The sequence below is a fragment of the Narcine bancroftii genome, chromosome 4 (genome assembly GCF_036971445.1).
Source record: "Narcine bancroftii isolate sNarBan1 chromosome 4, sNarBan1.hap1, whole genome shotgun sequence".
Classification (NCBI taxonomy): Eukaryota; Metazoa; Chordata; class Chondrichthyes; order Torpediniformes; family Narcinidae; genus Narcine; species Narcine bancroftii.
Window position 1 is genome coordinate 26,416,340 of NC_091472.1, and position 20,264 is coordinate 26,436,603.

At 41.6% G+C, this 20,264-nt stretch overlaps 2 protein-coding genes across 4 annotated transcripts in view; one reads left to right on the forward strand and one right to left on the reverse strand.

The window, feature by feature from the left end:
* The window catches only part of adpgk2 (ADP-dependent glucokinase 2), a 42,601-nt gene extending 31,813 nt beyond the window's left edge, over nt 1-10,788 (forward strand). Inside the window, exon 6 of the mRNA XM_069930982.1 lies at nt 9,877-10,788. Coding sequence (XP_069787083.1) covers nt 9,877-10,544 — 668 coding nt within the window. The 3' untranslated portion in view covers nt 10,545-10,788. The remainder of the gene's footprint in view (nt 1-9,876) is intronic.
* Nucleotides 10,789-16,625: 5,837 nt separating this feature from the next.
* Nucleotides 16,626-20,264, reverse strand: part of mtr (5-methyltetrahydrofolate-homocysteine methyltransferase) — a 111,061-nt gene continuing 107,422 nt past the window's right edge. For 2 of the 3 annotated variants that reach the window (XM_069930980.1, XM_069930978.1), the window contains one exon: nt 16,626-19,519. In XM_069930980.1, the coding sequence (XP_069787081.1) occupies nt 19,430-19,519 (90 nt within the window). In that variant the 3' untranslated portion in view covers nt 16,626-19,429. The remainder of the gene's footprint in view (nt 19,520-20,264) is intronic. The other variant, XM_069930979.1, reaches the window with a different exon arrangement.

The following is a 20,264-nucleotide window of genomic DNA, read 5'->3' on the forward strand; positions in this document are numbered from 1 at the left end:
ACACACCTGACAAATTCAGCCCCATCAATCCCTCTTGTAGTCAGGAGGTGCCAGTTAATATTAGGGAAGTTGAAATCACCCATAACTACAACCCTGTATTTCCCGCAGCATTCCAAAATATGCCTGCATATCTGCTCCTCTGTGTCCTGAAGGCTATTGCTTCCTTCCACCCACACCTCTACAGCGTCCTCCCTTTCTATAGTCATGATACTCCCCCCAACCGGTAATGCTACTCCCCCCTCCTCCCCCCCCGCCTTTTCTATCTCCCATCCTCTTCTTTTTAAAACACCTAAACCCAGTACCTGCATGAGTCAATCTTGCTCATCCTCCAACCAAGTTTCAGTCATGACCACAACATCGTAGTTCCACGTACTGATCCATGCTCTAAGTTCATCCCTTTTATTCTTAATACTCTTGGTATTTCAAATCTTCTAAATGGCTACCTTTGTTTTGTCCCCACCAGTCCTTCTTCACTAACTCAGAGCACATAGAATCATGCTTTTGTCCTTCTACCCTAATCTCTGCATTCACATTCTGATTCCTACCCTCCGACAAACTAGTTTAAACCCTCCCCAACAGCTCTAGCAAACCTGCCCGCCAGATTATTGGTGCCCCTCTAGTTCAGATGCAGCCTGTCTTTGTTGTGTGGATCAGACCAGTGGTTCTCAACCTTTTTCTCCCCACTCACATTCTACTTTAAGTATTCCCTTTGCCATAGGTGCCCTGTGATTAGTAAGGGATTGCTTAAGGTGGAATGTGGGTGGAAAGAAAAAGTTTGAAAACCACTGTTTTGATTGTACCTAATTGACTCGTTATGTGCACAGTTTCATAACTCCAAAGGAAATGGGCCAATGACAATTTTTATCAAGCAAAATATTTCAGTAACAATTGGGTCTAGAGCAGTGATTCTTAACCTTCCCTTCACACTCACATACCACCTTAATCAATCCCTTACAAATCACAGAGCATTTGTGGCAATAGGGATTACTTAAAATGGTATGTGAGTGGAAAGAAAAAGGTTGAGAACCACTGGGTCAGTCCCTCTCCAGAAGAGATCCGAATCTGAACTCTTGTCCCTGGCACCAACTCTTCAGCCATGCATTCACCTGCCACAACTTCCTATTCCTACACTTTCTGGTGCTTGGTATAGGCAGTAATCCTGAGATTACCACCCTTGAGGTTCTGCTTTTAAACTTCTTTCCTAACTCCCTATATTCCCTCTTCAGGACCTCATCCCTACTCCTATCTATGTCATTGGTCCCCACATGAACCACGACATCCAGCAGCTCTCCCTCCCCTCCAGAATGCTATGAACTCGATCTGTGGTCCCTGATTCTGGCACCTTGGAGTTAATATACCATCCGGGAGCCTTAATCTTGTTCACAGAACCTCCTATCTACTCCTAACCAATGTGTCCCCAATTACCATAGCTCTCCTCCCCCCTTCCCTTCTGAGCCGGGGGCCAGCCTCTGTGCCTCAGAGTAATCACCTTTACTTGTCCCTGATAGATCGTTTCCCCCCTCCCCCCCCCCCCCCGGGCCAGTAGTATCAAAAACAGTATACTTGTTGAGGGGAATGCCCACAGTGGTGCTCTGCTATGTCTGCCTCTCCCCCTTCCATCTCCTGTCAGTCACCCAATTACCTGCCTCCCGACTTTTAGAAGTGACTGCCTCCCTGAAACTCCTGTCTATCACTACCTTGGCCTCCCTTAAGATCCGAAGTTCATCCAGCTCAAGTTCCCTAACTTGGGTTTTCAGGAGTTGCAGCTGGATGAACCTTTTGCAGATGTAGTCATCAGGAAGAAATGTACTGTCCCTGACTTCCCACATCCAACAATCGGAGCTCTGGACTGCCCTAACTACTGCCTCTATTACCAACTTCTAAGTTAATTAAATCAACAAATTTATTAAGTAGAACTTATTGAAATGCATATCTTAAAAAAAAGCATCCATCATGAGCTTTACTCAATTAAAATTTCGTGCTAAATAAGTAACTTCTATAACTTTTGTTCTGGTTTTAAAATTTCCTCTATTTATAATTCTATTTATGTAAATAAATATAAAATCAATATATTGTAGCAGCCCATACGTGGAATCATGGACTGGCCTGCAAAATGGCTGATGAACGCAGCAACCACACAGACCTGGGAGTGACACGGGCTGTTGTCCCAGGTGACCTCTGCACAGTGGGAAGATGGGGAACTCGGGTGGGAACGCCAGCCAATCTGAGACCGGTGCTCCAGTGACGTGGGGCCCTGATGTTAGTGCAAGGGACCCATATAAGTGCAACAGCCTGAGCAATAAATCATTCTCGTTTTCTAAGGCTTTTGTTGCATGTTGTTCTTTGCTACATTGGTGACCCCGACTGGTCCAACCGGCAGTTGGACCCAAAGATGACGGATCAAGCATAACCAGCGATCATCCATGTGGTTTCTCTCAGGCTTCCAACATTCTGGGTGTTGCAGCCCCACGACTGGTTCAAGCAGGCCGAGGCTCAGTTCCAGCTTTGCCACCTCGCCGCCGATGACAACCGCTACTTATATGTTGTGAGTGCCCCCGATCAGGACACAGCAGCAAATGTCATAGATTTTCTTCGGCAGCCTCCAGAACAAGGCAAGTACGTGACCCTCAAAGAGCTACTAACCCGCACTTTATGCTCTCCTGGCACAAGCATGCCCCTGATTGCTACATATGGACCGATTGGGGGACAGGGCCCTGTCCGCTCTATAATGAGTGAGATGCTCGCTTTAACTGAGGACCACAAGCCTTGCCTGCTCTTTGAGCAGATTTTTCTGGAGCAGCTGCCTGAGGATATACGGCTCTTGCCCACAGATGAGGACTTCAGCAACCCTCGCTGCTTAGGCGGACATGGTCTGGAGAGTGAAGAAAGACACCTGCTCCATCGTAGACCACAATCAGCAAGCCCCAGGAATGACCCCTGGCGAGATCAATGCCAACGGAGAGGCAAGTGAGCACTCCGGGACAGCTATGCTACTACTATCGGCGATGGTGTACGGAGGCCCGTTGATGCCACCTACCCTGCAGGTTTTTAGGAAATGTCCCGATCAACCGTTGTTGATGGCTGCAGTGGTTGTCCCACGTGATAGCCTCCTCTCCGTCTGGACTCACTGTCAGGCAGGTGTTACCTGATCGACATGGGCACAGAGATAAGAGTCCTACCCCCTGCAGGCCTTGACACCTGCAGCGGCAAGGAGGCCCTGCACTGAGGACAGCCAACAGCTCCTGTATTCAAACTTTTGGGACCTGCACCATCCCTATTCGTTGTGGCAACAGCCACTTTACGTGGACTTTCACCCTTGTGGCAGTGGCACAAACCACTCCTGGGGGCTGACTTCCTTGGGGCCCATTGGTTGCTGGTCGACCTCAAGGGATGGCATTTGGTACAAGCCAGAACCTTTCAAACTCTGCCTCTGGGGGAAGCCAAGCTACCTGTCCCCCACCTGGACTCTATAATACTCTCGGGCAATTAATTCACCTGCATCCTGGTGGAATTTCCCTCAATAGTGGCGCCACAGATCGCCGCAGCTGAGCCAAAGCACCACATACCAAGGGGGTCCCTGCTCCATGTCAGAGCAGGCCAACTTCCTCCCGAAAAACTCAGCCTGGTGAAGGAGGAGTTTACAAAAATGGAGGAGCTGGGAATTGTACGGCGCTCTGACAGTCCCTGGACCTCTCCCCTCCACATGGTGCCCAAATCAGCAGGGGGGGTTGGAGACCTTGCGGTGACTACTGCTGCCTCAACAAGGCCACCACGCCCGACAGAGAACCCGTGCCTCACATTCAAGATTTTGCCCTTAACTTGCACAGAGCACAGATGTTCTCCAAGGTGAACCTCATCCAGGGCTACCACCATATCCCAGTTCATCCCCAGGACATCCCCAATGCTGCAATCATTACCCCCTTTGGTTTGTTTGAATTTATCCGCATGCCCTTCTGTCTTAAGAACACAGCACAAAGTTTTCAGCAGCTGATGGATGAATGTGGGCTGGGACCTCCCATTTGCGTTCATCTATTTTGACAATATCCTCATCGCCAGCCTCAGCCGCAAGGACCATGAGACAACTGTGCACCCGTCTTAGTGAGTTCGGGCTGACCATCAACCCCACTAAGTGCCAGTTGGGTCTGGATACCATCGATTTCCTGGGGCACAGGATTAACAGGCACTGGGCTACACCCCTCCCCAAGAAGGTTGAGGTGGACAGCATTTTGCTAAGCCACACACGGCGAAAGGGCTGCAGGAATTCACTTTTACCACAGGTTTGTATTGGCAATGGCACGCATCATGCACCCTCTCTTTGCGGCAAGGGGAAAGGCATTGTTTGGGACAAGGAGTCCTCCAGAGCGTTCCAGAATGCCTAACACACTCTGGCCAATCCACACTGGAGGCATCTACTGCTCTGTTGATACCTCCAGCACGGCGGGAGGGTGCATGCTCGAACAACTCATCAGGGGCCAGTGGCAACCCCTGGCCTCTTTCAGCATCTACCTCTAACCCCAGAATTCAAATACAGCATTTTTGACCAGGAACTGTTTGGGCTGTACCTGGTGGTAAGACATTTCTGTTTCTTTTTGGAAGGCCGGCAATATAGGGTCTTCACTGACCACAAGCCACTCACTTTTGTCTTCTATGAGGTATCAGACCTATGGTCGGTGGGATAAAAACAACATGGTAGCCGATACTTTGTCCCACCCCGTGATCGAACCAATACACACTCTATCCCAAGGGGTCATTAACGTGGCTCTCACCAAAGCTCAGCAAGACCCAGAGATCCCCGTTTACAGGACAGCTGTCTGTCTCCAGTCTCAGGGTGGAGGGTGTCCTGGTTGGCCCATGTTACCTGACACTGCTTTGCAATGTTTCTACCAGCTGCTCCACCCCATTGTTCCAGCTGCATGGAGGTGCCAGGTTTTTGAGGCCATCTACAACCTGGTGCACCACAGTCAAAATGGTGGCCAACAGGTTTGTCTGGCATAGTCTCTGTAAGCAGGTTTGCCACTGGGGCAAGACCTGCACAAACTGTCAGTCCTCCAAAGTGCAGGTTCACATGAGAGCACCCACACAGCGTGGCGCAAGTTCAGCCACATGCACGTTGACTTAGTGGGGCTGTTACCAGTTTCCTGGGGGGTGAGATACCTCTTTCACCATGGTTGACCGTTCCACGAGTCGGCTGGAGGCGGTCCCACTGGCTGATACCACCACAGAAACTTGCGCCAGGGCACTCATTGACACATGGATGCCCCGATTTGTGGCCCCAGAACACTTCACCTTGGACAGGGGGACACAATTCACTTCTGGTCTCTGGGTGGCGCTGGCTAACTTTCTGGTGATGCAGCTCCACCATGCCATGGCGTGTCACCCGCAGGCCAACGGATTGATGGAGCACTTCCACAGTCACCTCAAGGCAGCCTTGATGGCCCAGCTCAAGGGTCCGAACTAGGTGGATGAACTATTGGGAATTCATATCACACTGAAGGAGGGCTTCAATGCTTCTGTGGTGGAGAAGGTCTATGGCACACCTTTAATCATCCTGGCCCCTGAAAAACACCCAGAAGACCCCACAGTGACTCTTGAGAACCTGTGATGAGAACTTGGGTCTGTTGTCCCACAGCAACACCCACCGCAAGGCCAGCCCAAGCATAGCGTCCAGAACGACCTAAAGATTTGCCAGTTCGTGAGGAGGGATGCGCGCAGACCACCATTACGAGGGGCCCTAGAAGGTCAGTAGAGGCAATGGTTCCGCCTTCATCCTTGACGTCGGCGTTAAGGAGGAAACCTTTACTTTCGATTGTCTGAAATCAGGATATCTGGACTGTGACAAGCTGGTCTCCACTCCGCCCCTGTGACACAGGGGCAGTCCACCTAAGGCTACGGACAATGGCACAGTCGCCAATTCTGGGGGGAGGGGGTCGTGTAGTGGCCTGTACATGGAGACACAGACTGGCCTGCAAGATGGCTGACAAATGTGGCAACTACGTAGAGCTGGGGGCAACACTGACTATCGTCCCAGGTGAACCCCACGCGGCGGGAAGATGGGGAACTCTGGCGGGAACACTGGCCAATCTGAGGCCAGTGTTCTGATGTCAGCGCCAGGGGCCCATATAAGCACAACGGTAAGTACAATCTCATTTTTCAAGTCTTTGACGTGCATGTTGTTCTCCACGTTCGCGTGACATGTCTTTTCTTTGGCTTGGCTTCGCGGACGAAGATTTATGGAGGGGGTAAAAAGTCCACGTCAGCTGCAGGCTCGTTTGTGGCTGACCAGTCCGATGCGGGACAGGCAGACACGATTGCAGCGGTTGCAAGGGAAAATTGGTTGGTTGGGGTTGGGTGTTGGGTTTTTCCTCCTTTGCCTTTTGTCAGTGAGGTGGGCTCTGCAGTCTTCTTCAAAGGAGGCTGCTGCCCGCCAAACTGTGAGGCGCCAAGATGCACGGTTTGAGGCGTTATCAGCCCACTGGCGGTGGTCAATGTGGCAGGCACCAAGAGATTTCTTTAGGCAGTCCTTGTACCTTTTCTTTGGTGCACCTCTGTCACGGTGGCCAGTGGAGAGCTCGCCATATAATACGATCTTGGGAAGGCGATGGTCCTCCATTCTGGAGACGTGACCCATCCAGCGCAGCTGGATCTTCAGCAGCGTGGACTCGATGCTGTCGACCTCTGCCATCTCGAGTACCTCGACGTTAGGGGTGTGAGCGCTCCAATGGATGTTGAGGATGGAGCGGAGACAACGCTGGTGGAAGCGTTCTAGGAGCCGTAGGTGGTGCCGGTAGAGGACCCATGATTCGGAGCCGAACAGGAGTGTGGGTATGACAACGGCTCTGTATACGCTTATCTTTGTGAGGTTTTTCAGTTGGTTGTTTTTCCAGACTCTTTTGTGTAGTCTTCCAAAGGCGCTATTTGCCTTGGCGAGTCTGTTGTCTATCTCATTGTCGATCCTTGCATCTGATGAAATGGTGCAGCCGAGATAGGTAAACTGGTTGACCGTTTTGAGTTTTGTGTGCCCGATGGAGATGTGGGGGGGCTGGTAGTCATGGTGGGGAGCTGGCTGATGGAGGACCTCAGTTTTCTTCAGGCTGACTTCCAGGCCAAACATTTTGGCAGTTTCCGCAAAGCAGGACGTCAAGCGCTGAAGAGCTGGCTCTGAATGGGCAACTAAAGCGGCATCATCTGCAAAGAGTAGTTCACGGACAAGTTTCTCTTGTGTCTTGGTGTGAGCTTGCAGGCGCCTCAGATTGAAGAGACTGCCATCCGTGCGGTACCGGATGTAAACAGCATCTTCATTGTTGGGGTCTTTCATGGCTTGGTTCAGCATCATGCTGAAGAAGATTGAAAAGAGGGTTGGTGCGAGAACACAGCCTTGCTTCACGCCATGTATATTATGCGTGACATGTATATTATACAAATTCATATGAAATGCCTGTATTCTTTCAGGACTTTATTGAACAATTTCTCTCAACCAGTCTGCATGTGAATCCCATTCAAAGTTTATTTTTAACTGTAGTTGTTTTAAATTACATTATCGATGTGGTGGTGGTGTGACATTTTTTTCCCCTATCAGTATTGGCTTATGGAAATTAATAGGATATTATCTTTACATTTGTCAATTGGTATCAGCAATACTCTTACTGAACAATTAATTAAAAAAAAAATTTGAAAAAATTTTCCATTTACCAACTCTTGTATCTTATTTATTAATGTCTAGCAGATTAATGGAATTATAGTTCATTTGTCTTTTCACTTTAGGATGCAATATATTTACATACAGCAATGCCATTCATGCCACTAACAGAAAGGTCACATAACTTTTGAATTTTCTTTTGCTGTTCTAAAGCATTAATTTGTGTTCTCTCACAAGGAAACGGGTATGGCCAAGGAGGGAATGGAGATAAATGATTATGAAAACCTGACCTTAATTCATTAAAGGCTTACTTTATTAAATTCATAGGTTTGCATTGATGCAGTTGTAAATTATAGCAGAGTTCTTGTAATGACATTTAAATTTAAATTTAGACATACAGCACGGTAACAGGCCACTACAGCCAACGAATCCATGCCGCCAAATTTATATCCCATTAATCTATGGCGTTTTGAACAATGTGAGGAAACCAGAGCTCCCCATGCAGGCATGGGTAGAACATACAAACTCCTTAGATAGTGTGGGACTCAAATCTCGGTCCAGTCTTGATCTCTGACGCTGTAAAGACGTTGCACTAACCACTATAACACTTTATAAGGGCCTGAATGTTGCTGGATTTGCACTATTTCAGAATTGAATTCCATCAGATTGCCTCTCCACTCTCCAAAAAGCAGAAATGACCCTTGAGAAAAAGGTTTCAGACTTACTGTATTAATCAGAATATTTGTGTCTGAACTATTTAATATTCCAATCAAATGTGAAATTAGGGTATTAATAATAGTGAGGGACCTAGCACTAGAAATACTCTCTCTTTGTGGCCATTTGTGGCCTTGTGTTTATCTATTTCTATCCCCTCATTCTCTTTCACCTCTTTGAATGTTAGTTCACCACTTCCCAGCCCATACCTCAATACAGTCGGTGTTCTGCTGCAACTACTTCACTTCCTGAATGACTGGTTGCATCAAGTTTATCTCTCTGTCTGCAATTCCTGATTGACTCTGGTGCTAAGCTTTGCAGTACATTGTGTTGAGATATATATTGGCATTGAATCATGAATTGCTTTCCAACCCCAAAAACATCTTTGACTTCACCTACTGAAATACTAATTCATTGTTTTACAACATGAATATAAGCCCTTCTGCCCAACCTGCACCAATTATACATTCATATGCCATATCATCCTGTTCTTTCCCTCACTGGTGTGTGGCACAGGCAGCAATCCTAAGATTACTAACCTCAAGGTCCTGTCTTTCAGCTTTCTAGCTCCCTGTATTCTCTGTTCAGAACCTCATCCCTTTTCCTACCTATATCATTGATGACAGTATGTACCATGACTTCTGGCTGCTCACCCTCCCTTTTCAGGATATCATGGACCTGATCTGAGACAGGCACTTAGGAGGGAACAAACTATCTGTCATCTCTTTCATGACAGGACCTCAACTAATTGAGTCTCCCAACTCTACTGCTCTTCTTACTCTTCTGAGCCTCAGGGCTAGAGATCCAGTCACTGCGGCTTTGCCTTGGTAGGTTGCACCCCCCCCCCAACAATATTCAAAGCTGTATATTTATTATTGAGGGGAAAGGTTTCAGAGATACCCTGCAGTTCCTGTGCTTGCCCTAATCTTTCTTCTCTTGACAGTAAGCTAGCTTCCTGCCTCCTGCAGCTTGAGTGTGACAACCTCCCTGTAACAATTTATGAACTCTTTATTCTCCCAAATGAGCTGTAGTTCATCGAGCCGCAGCTCCTTATCCCTAACCCTGTCTGTAAGTAGTTGCAACTCATTGCGCTTCTTACAGGTGTAGCTATCAAGATGGTGGCAAGTCTTTCAGAATCCCCATATCTCACAAGATGGACACTCCACTAACTCTCTTACCATTCTAACGACTCTTCCTTTGCCTCAACTTGCCACTCAACTCTGGCTGTCCCGCTTGTACATCTCACTTATTTAAACTGTCCCACTCTTGCTCCCAACTCCCTGGGAAAGAAAGTTACCAGCACGGTACTCACCTACACGAACCATCCCACTCACTCCAACTCCCTGGGAAAGAAACTTATCAGCACAGTACTCGCCTCCTTAAACAGTCCCACTCTCACTCCAACCCGTTTGCTGGGAAAGTTGTCATAAAATAATTTTCCATTATTTTTAGAGGAATATTTTAAATTTTGTTGCAAGGGCTTAAAATGGTACTTCATTTGCTGATGATCAAAATTTTGCTGACAGGTCAACGTGAAGAGAGGTTAAAACTGCTCCAGGATCTTATGTTGTCACTTGATGACACTACTAGAATCCATTTTGAAATGGCCTCATTTGTGGACAACACTCTTCTGAACAATCTTTTTGCTTATGTTATCACTCATGTGGACTCTCTCGGAATGAATGAACAGGAGTTACCCAACCTACTTAGTATGTTAAAGGGGGCCAATGTTACGGTCCTGTCCAATCCATATCCAAGAGTGGCAAATATACTTGATCAAATGCGTGAAGTTTACCGGATCTTAAATTCTCAGGAGGTGACGAGAACTGGACGCAAATTCACACGGCTGCATGTTCATACTCTTGCTTTCCAAGCCATCATTATTGCCAGAGGATCCTCATGGAGGAACACAATGTCAGCAACTGCCAAAGCTTCATTAACTGCAAATCGACATGTTTGTGGCTCACCAAATATTGATCCCAGCAAAGCCAAGCTGATCATGGATGATTCCTTTTCTGTGAGTCGTGTACGAGGGAGTAAGAAAATTCCACTTAAAGAAAATCGACCTGTTTCTTGCTGGGAAGAGTTTGATTATGAAATTTGTGTTGCTCCAGTGTTGGTATGTACTGAGGTATATCAGACAGTAGGGGGTGGTGACAATATTTCTGCAGCCAGCTTGGTTCTTCAGATCTAGTAATCTTTCTGAAAAGAACTTGCATGTCCTTCAATCTTTGCAGTCTTCCTCAATGAGCATGTTTTGTAATGATGAGCAGTTTGTTTGTTTCACAAACCACTTCCTCCACACTCCATCCATCTTCAAAGAATTCAGTAAATGGTCTGCCTATCATTTACATTACATGAGGTTAATGCACAATCGGGGCTTTAGATTGTTCAAGAATTCTTTAATAATTAAATAAAAACTTTTGACCATCTTTGTATCAATTTCTCCCTGGTCCTGAATGGATTGGAGCAAAATTTTGAATACTTTTTCTGACCTTTTGGTAAAGGCTGTGTAATCAAGTTACAGTGGATATCCTTTATAGATATTGGTGTTTTTTTTATGGCAGAGGTGGGGTATTGGGAAAGTTGAAAAATTATTTTGATGGCCAACCAGCGGTACACACAATATTATAGTGAATGGTGCAATGCAACAAATCTATCTGATATTTAAATGCTGAAAAGTCTGTGAATATTTTTGGTGCAAAATGATTCTGTGCTGCTTTTTGTTAAATAGTCTGTCAGGCTATTTGTACCTATCTTGCACCTTTATCAAGGCCCCAGTCATGCATCTGTTAAATCCTCCTAATGTACTTTAAAGCTGTGTGAAGAATAGGCAAGTTCCTTCCAGATGTTCTAGTATTTTGACCCAGATTGTCTAAATATTTTATATGGCCTTTTGTGGTTTTATTTTTAATGTTTTATGGAAAATGGCAGCTGTTGACAGCCCCACTAAAATGGTGTCATTTTGGTCTGCCTCATCACATGCTGCCAAGTTGTGCCCTTATCTCCACACTGCCCATTCCTAACAAATAGGATTTTTTAAATTGATCAGCACCCCTCCTGTTGCTGGTGGGGATCAGCTAATTCACACAAGGCTGCATTTTTCTTGTTAATCATGAGGTATCTTCTCTCATATTGACTTTGGCCACTCATCTGAGCCACACTAATCCCACTTCAGAGGTTTAAGTTCAACTTTGAAAGGCTTCTAATAAGGAGGTTATTGGTGATCTCCTTTGTTGCAGTTCTGTGCATTTCCTATAAATTCAAGGAAAAACATTTTTGCTGATTTGTAATTTTATAACCAAAGGATATCCTGTTTTTATTACAGGAAAAAAGTATCATTATAAATTACTATTCCTTGGGTGACATCTTCAAAATTACAAAGGAAAATGTACGACTTACCAGTTCTGTGAATAAATTTGCAAGAGTCCAAAAATCAGTGTCTTTGACATTGTATGAAGATCACAATCCATGAGTAAAAGGAAACTAAATTAATCCAATAAAATCCACATATTTGTTGAAAAAAATATCAATGACATCAATACAAGGACCCATTTTTTAATATTCTATTTTCTTGCTTAGGGACATTTTTGGATTAAAAGTGGATATATGAACATCAATGTTTGAATATTATTAAAAGGAGGAAAATGGGTAAACTATTAATTGATTATTCCATCAGCTGAAGTAAAATATAGAAACTGTAGATCAGAAATAACTACTGGTATTTGGGTCTCCGATGACTTCCAAATTCAATCCAACAAGGACGTTTGGATAGGAAATTGGGAAGAAAAAAAAAGTGCGCTATGCAGAAACATCCTAATCAGGAATGTAAAGGTCTGCATTGTTTTCTTTAAAAACCCTGTTTATGACTGAATGCAATACTTTTTAAACGAAAAATGCACATTCTTAATGCTAAAGTTATTAAAACAAGCACTATATAAAATCATCAGGAACTTTCCCTTGATACCTTTTAAAATACGTGAATATGCTATGGCCCTTTACCAAAAGTAGTTATTAGCACCCTTGTTGTTTGACATTCTCAAATTTTGTTTGCTGACATGACATGGTGAATTGACGGCCATTTTATGGTTTGTGCTTTGCATGGATGGAAATCCGAGTTTGCTGTCCCTGATTTACCCTTCCTCTCTTGGGTTGTGCTGTTTTGCAGCCTTTTCCACTGTGATTAAGTCACTTGAATTAGGGCAAACGCCATGTGCTACAAATCAATACCCACTAATGTTCTGAAGATGTGATGTTTTGAGGTTAAGGAAGTTTAAAATGAGTTATACATTAAAATCCCCATTTTCTGGAATTCAAGCCACAGGGAAAAAAAATGCAGAAAATAAATAAGTTTAAAAAAAAATACAAGTTTAAAATTTGGCACCCCCCCCCCCCCCCCCCCCCCGTGGTCAGTTTGCCAATCCACGCAGCACGCAATCTCAAATAACCAGGAAATTCACTTAGCCGGCATCTATCAATCCTCTTAGGTGCTTTACTGTAATTATTGTGTAATTGCATTCTTTTGTTTAAAAATCCCTGCTTTGTATGGCTTATTACTTTGTTGTAAATATGTAATGAATTAAGGGTTTATGCAATTTCAGCTTGAACTTTAAACATGTACTTTCCAATTGTTATTTTGTCCTCTAAAATGTATAGGTTTTTCTAGGTTTCTGATTTGAGAATTCATGAATGCAATTACTGCTTGCCCAACTTCATAATAGAGTAGGCTGCCTCAGACAGGACACCTGATGGTGACCATCAATATAGACTGTGTTAATGTCATTTAGCTTTAGGGTGACTTCAGAATCCGAGCCACTGAAATGGAGAGAACAGGAAAATGTCAAGCTAAAACTGGTTGATTTTTAGGACTAGGTGTTACAATCCCTGACGTTTCATTTTTGGTTAAATACCTCTATAGAGGTAGCAGGGTTGGTTACCTCAATTACAATGATGAAGGATGACCACTAGGGGATGTGGGACACATCTTCATTTGTATTCTCTGGCATCGTCAGCTGTTTCAGTCTTTTAAACACAAGGGACCCTCTGCAAAGGCAGGCTCACCACAGGCTGACTGGGAGTCTGCCCCATATCCATTTCTGAGTGGTCATTTTGAAGCCCAGATAGGATCCCTCCTTTTTAGAAAGAGCCAGTAACTGCTCATTTCAGCTGAGTGAGAGAATGATTTAATTGCCTTTCTGATCCCTACTTCCTTCAGAAGCTAGGTTATGGAGTTGGTAATCTTACTGAATGTTGAGGCAGGCTCGACAAACCAAATGGCTTGTCCTTGCTCTTGTTTCCCATGTATTGAATTTCCTTATTTAAAGAGAACAAAGGAAGAGTGTAGCTTTGTTTTAGTGATTTTGATAAGACATTTAGGAGTAGATCTGATGAGATGAAACCAGAAAATACTCAGGAAAAATCCAATTAGTTTTGTTTTAGTCAAATTTTAATGCAATTGAGTCTTCAATTTCATTCCTCATTTCGCGTTTGAAATTTCTTGTGGGAGAACTGAATTAAAGCAAATGAATTCAAAAGGGGAGGCAAGGCCAGGAGGAGCAAAATCGTGAATTTTTATTTTTCCATTTCACTGCACTGCCACAACCCACAAAAATGAGAACTATGTCTCAAATAAAATTAGCATAACATAACAATTACAGCACGGAAACAGGCCATTAGGCCCTTCTAGTCTGCACCGAACCAAACACTCCCCTCTAGTCCCACCTCCCTGCACAATGACCATAACCCTCCACCTTCTTCTCATCCATATACCTGTCCAGCTTTTTCTTAAATAATAAAATTGACTCTGCCGCCACTATTTCTCCCGGAAGCTCGTTCCACACCGCTACCACTCTCTGAGTAAAGAAGTTCCCCCTCATGTTGCCTCTAAACCTCTGCCCCTTAACTCTTAACTTATGTCCTCTTGTTTCAATCTCTCCTACTCTTAACGGAAATAGTCTATCCACATCCACTCTGACTATCCCTTTCATAATCTTAAATACCTCCATCAAATCCCCTCTCAACCTTCTACGCTCCAAAGAATAAAGACCTAATCTGTCCAATCTCTCCCTATACTCTAGATGCTTAAACCCAGGTAACATTCTGGTAAATCTTCTCTGCACTCTCTCCACTCTGTTTATATCCTTCCTATAATTAGGCAAGGATATAAATTGAAGACTGATAGATTTGGAGGTACTTATGATGTAGTTAAATATGGTACAGAATACTTCCCTTTTCCTATATTTGCTCGGATTAACAGTAATACTGTAAAAACCCCTGGTATCTGGCCCCTAGGGGATTGGTAGATGCAGGCTAAGTGTAATGCTAGTTGTTTGAGGCTACTGTTTGCTTGAATTATGGGTAACAGGGATTTTACTGCCTAATAGAGATCATGGATAAAGAAAATTGAAAGATTAACTTAAAGCAATTGAGATTGTGCTAATTTTTATGGCATTTTAAAAAGTGGCAAACAGTCAATGAATTTTGCAGGTTAATAAGCTCCCTGAAATGTCATTTTTCTTACAGTTCATTCACAAGATTTAACATCAAAAGTGCTAAATGCAAGTTGTTTATATAATTTTCTTGTGATCAGTTTGGTGCAGACAAATAAGTGCATAGTAATTTATCCACAACTTCCACCCTCTCTCTTGTATGCTGACTAACGTGTTTGGTATAATGAACTCAGGACTTGTGAAATCTTAGGAGGCTTCATCAATACCTCAAGACAAAGGAGGAGTTTTTGGCTTGTGTTCTCTCTTCACAGAAGATGTATTTGACTGGCAAACATTATAAATTGCAAATGCTCAGGTTTTCATGTGATTAACAGTGATTTTTAAAATTTACTCATTCAAACATTGGACAATAGTTGTGTTTTCACTCATATTGTTGAATATGGAAGTGAGCCCATCTCTGAAGTGTGTGTATAACTTTGAATGAAAAAACTTTCTTGTAGATGTGAAGTTTAGAAACATTCTTCAAACTTTGGATGTTTTCAATAATACTGAAACCATTAAAAACTGTCTATTGCTGGTCATCTTATCAATGAGCCATTTTACTGCTCGACAGTTGATCTCAGATGTCTTGAATGGTCCAATGAAGTGCATACAAAAATGTACTCAAAATATAAACAGCTCAAGGAAAAGGATGTTATATTCCAACTAGATTGAACATTGAAATAAAAACTGAGATATTCAGCCTTTCCAGTTTGTGGTAAGATTGGCTCAATGTGTGACTGACTCTCCTTTTTTCTCCACGTTATTATGAGGCCTGCTAGGACTTGCCATTCATTTTTTTCAGATGGCCAGTAAATGGTCATTGCATCTTGTTTCCAGTGAGTAATTTTCCTCCTATCCTCATTAGTCTCTTATATTTACATCTCCAAACAGGTTGTTTCCAACAAGCTTTTCATTCTTTCTGATGGCAACATCATTTATTTTTGTATTCTCCATCTTATCACAGACCCCTTCACTGCAACATGAAATAGACTTGGTTTCTATCCTATTCTAATTTGATCTTTAACTGTTTTTCTCCAGATACTACCTGAGTTGCTGAATATTTTGTTTTCATTTCCAATTTCCAGCATCTGTAGGATTTCCCCTTTCCTTAAGTTGATGTCAGCTATGTGATAACATCTTTGTTTTTTACTTCACTGTGGGGGAATGGGAGAGTTGTATTCTGCTAGTTTTTTGCACTGCAGAAACATTCCAGTGTATCAAAAGTGGGCAATGACTGTTTTAAATTTATCAAATGACTTTTTACTAATGTATGTAACCTTGACAACTGCTTATTCTTCAGTACATCATTGAATCAAATTGTTCACTGACTAGGGATCTGGTTCTGAGCATTATACTATTTTGAGTAAGTCAATTGTCTTTTTGAATAAAGGACAACATAACAGCTGAAAACACGAAGTGACCCTTATTAGTTTGCTTCTCTAGATGTAATCTATAAAATAGCCAGGAGACAATAAGGGATTATGTGTCTGTGGTTAAGAAAGGCCCTGTGGTCTAAATTCTTTCGAATTATAACTGCTTAAAAATGTGATTTTTTTTTATTATTGGCAGGATAAAGATCGTACCTTCTAAACTGTCAGCTATTATTTCAATGTTTTGCTTTCCTTTCTTCATTTCAGGTGAAATGTACTTTTTATTGTACTGAAATTTTATTTCCAATAAAGTGAATAATAAATATATTATTTGACTATTCCTATTTACAGAAATTCATCATTTTGATTGTTTATGGATAGGGAATGTTACCATTTTAACCACTACAACCCTAATGCAAATCTTAGGATTATTTTAATATTTGTTTGGCATTTTGCTCATTTGAAAAGGTTTGATTACAAATAATATTACAGCCAAAAATAAAGTAATCTGTTCTTTAACAAAAGTTACCAACTCTGGTTTTTTTCAATAACATTATATTAAACCTCCATCTGTAAGATGAACGTACCACTTACGAACTTACACAAGAAAAGAGCAATAAAGAATGATCCGATCTAACCCTACTTTTATATTCAGCCTATAATACTCTACCCTGTAATTGTGCCGATACCAAAAGAAAATCTATTCTAGAAATTGAATCATGTCAAGATGAATAAAAAGAGAAATCTTTCTCCATTGGATTAACTCTTCTCCAAATATCCACCAAATTTAAATCTTTCATCAAGGCCCCAATTTGTATCGCCATCTTTGATTTCCTTATCCTTTTTGGAGATCGATCCAATAAAGGATCCAAAACGCAATTAAAATCTCCCCAGACTAGAATATTTTCATTAGCTTGATTTAACAACAAAAAAGCTTCTGAAATAAACCGTTCATCATCTATATTAGGTGCATAAACATTAAGCAAAGTCCAAGATTCAGCAAAAATTTTACAGTTCACCCTCAAAACTCTCTCAGCATTTCCTTCCAACGATTCTAATTCAAATGGCAAACTCTTATGAATTAAAATCGGTATGGCTCTCGCCTTAGAATTAAAAGAAGAAAACACATGACCAACCCACTCTGGATGATGAATATAAGATTAATTTATTTGCAGACAATGTGTTAATATATTTGACAGAACCAAAACTGTCATTGTCACAGTTGCAAGAATGTCTATTGCAATTTGGAGAGCTATCTGGATATAAAGTTAATTGGGATAAGAGTGAACTTTTGCCAGTTGGAGAAAGTGATTATTCAGAATATAAAAATATCATAAAATTAAAATGGTCAGATAAAATTAAATATTTAGGAGTAATTATAAATGCTGATTATCAATCATATAAATTAAATTATGTTCCTTTATTAAAAAGGATTAAAGCAGATTTAATTAAATGGAAAGATCTTCCATTAACCTTAATTTGTCAGGTAAATTGTATTAAAATGAATATTTTTCCTCGATTTCAATATTTGTTTCAGTCAATACCATGTTTCCTTTCAAAGGGATTTTTTCAGGATTGAAATAAAGTGGTGAGGGAGTTTTTAAGGAAAGGTAAATTACCTCGAGTAGCATTGTATAAACTCACATGGAAATATGCATTAGGTGGACTTCAGTTAATAGATTGATGGACTTGGATCAACCCCCAAGTTGGGCAAAAGTGGAGATGGCTTGTATTTCTGAAGTTGAAGTACATCAATTTATATTTCAATGGAATATGAATTTGCTGCGGGAATGTAATATGCCGGTATTAAAACATTTGTTAAGGTCTGGACTAAAAGAAATATAGTTTTGGGATCGAAAGGTAAATTATCAATTTTAACTCCATTATATAATAACCAGCTTATTCTTTTTTCATTGTTTAATAATTATTTAAAGGGTTGGGATTCTAAGGGTATAAAGACAATGCAGGATTGTTTTGAGGAAGGAAAGTTTCTTTATTTTAATCAATTAAGGGAACGATTTGATATATCTGTAAATTCTTTGTTTGTGTACTACCAACAGAGCTTTGGTAAAAGATAATTATGGTAAAGAGATGAATTTACCTATATTGACAAAATTTGAATCTTTGATTTCCTCTATACCAAAGAAGGGTGATATTTCAGTTATGTATCAAGTGTTACAAGATAGTATGGATAAACCGGAATGGGAGAAATCTAGGCTTAAATGGGAAAATGATTTAACGTATATCTTTCCGGAAGATAATTGGGAGGTTATGTGCCATGACAGTGTAACTAAATTGAAGAACGTAAGATATGGAATGGTTAATTATAATTTTCTACATCAGTTACATTTAACTCCGGAGAAATTGAAAAAATATGGTTTTCAGATTCTTGTTTTATATGTGGTTTATGTACTGGAACTTTTTTTACATGCTGTTTGTTCTTGTGTTAAAGTACAACCATTTTTTGGGAAGGAATTACGTTAGTTTTGGAAAAATTATATAACATTAAATTATCATTAGACCCATCGATTTTTTAAAAAATTTTTTATTGAGTTATATGGTCTCTTTGAGGGGATTAGGGTTGGAAAAGTTTCAAATTGCATTTGTACACTTAGTGTTGTCTGTAGCATGAAAATGTGTAGCTAGTACTTGGAAAGATAATATAGAGATGAATATAGTACGCTGGTCTAATGAATTGAAAGCTTGTACTATTATGGAAAAAAATTACATATAATTTGCATGACAATTATTATTTTTTTGTTAATAAGAGGTCTCCTTGGAGTATGCATTTAGATATACTTTGATTTTATTCACATCTTTGGCTCTCCCGAAGAGAGCTGGCTGATGGGGTGGGGTTTTTGTTTTCTTTTTCATACTTATACAAAATTGATTTCTTTCTGTTATTGGACCGTATCTTGTTTTTTTTATAAAGATCTTTTAAATAAAGTTTAAAAAAAAACCAAATAATATTACAGGTTGGAAGATTTCTGAGAGCTAAAAATAACATCTTGTTGGGAGTACGAGTCAAGGAAAAGGAGATGAAAGCCGTCTTTTACCATGTTTAATTTCCAGTCTTGGTTTTTAGGTTTCATGAAAATGTAGCAAACAGACATTTTTGAACTGTTATTATTATCAGCACCAAAATTGAGAAATGCAGGAAAATTTCATTTTAGACCAACGTAACAAATTGTGCTCAATTATGGACAAACCATATTGCATTAGGAGTCTGTATCGTAGCTCAAATTGGGTCGAAGCCATTTCTCCACATCTTCTATTTTCATCTGCTTTCTAGCTGCATAATCTTCAACCTGTAAACCAATATTACACCTGAATTTTAAAAGTACAATCAGAACACCAAAAAAAATTATGATCTTGCATTCTGAAATGACATGAATTTCAAAACCATACCTGGAATGGGGGTGAGGATAAGTTAACAGGTAGATTAATGATTGAAACAAGGTTCTGAAGGGATCAAAAACAAAACAATCTGCCAGAGGTTAGCACACCAGCCTTTGGGAGCTCTGCTCGCCATCAGTATCTTCATGAATCCTGCTCCTGATGCCTAGTTCTCAAGAGTCTGTATCCTGCAGCCTGGTGTGAGCCCCTTGCTGGTTTGCCTCTATGCGCTCCTACCCAGGTATTCTGCTTTGGAGCCACAATCCTCTGTCTGCTGCCAAGTATGGGGATCACCTTGGCCTGGATCCTCCATGGGTTTACCAATACCTTAAAATAAAATAAACACACTGCTGGTCCCTTTTAAGGCTATTCAATGTCCACACAGGGCAGACGGCAGAAGTACTGGGCAGTAGGACCCTACAGAGGAGCAGTATCTACTCCCCAAACTCTCAGGTCCACACCAGGCATTGCCGCAGCACTTTTTCATGTGAACATACAAGCTTTGCTCTGATGAGACATTCGTATATTTGGCCTCTAAAGGATATCAAAGTAATTATACTTTGCAGAAATTCCATAAACAAATCAGAAATTATCTACTCGAGCTCTTTCCATGCAGTTCAGATAACTGAAGGCAGATGCAGTATCTCCAAACAAAAC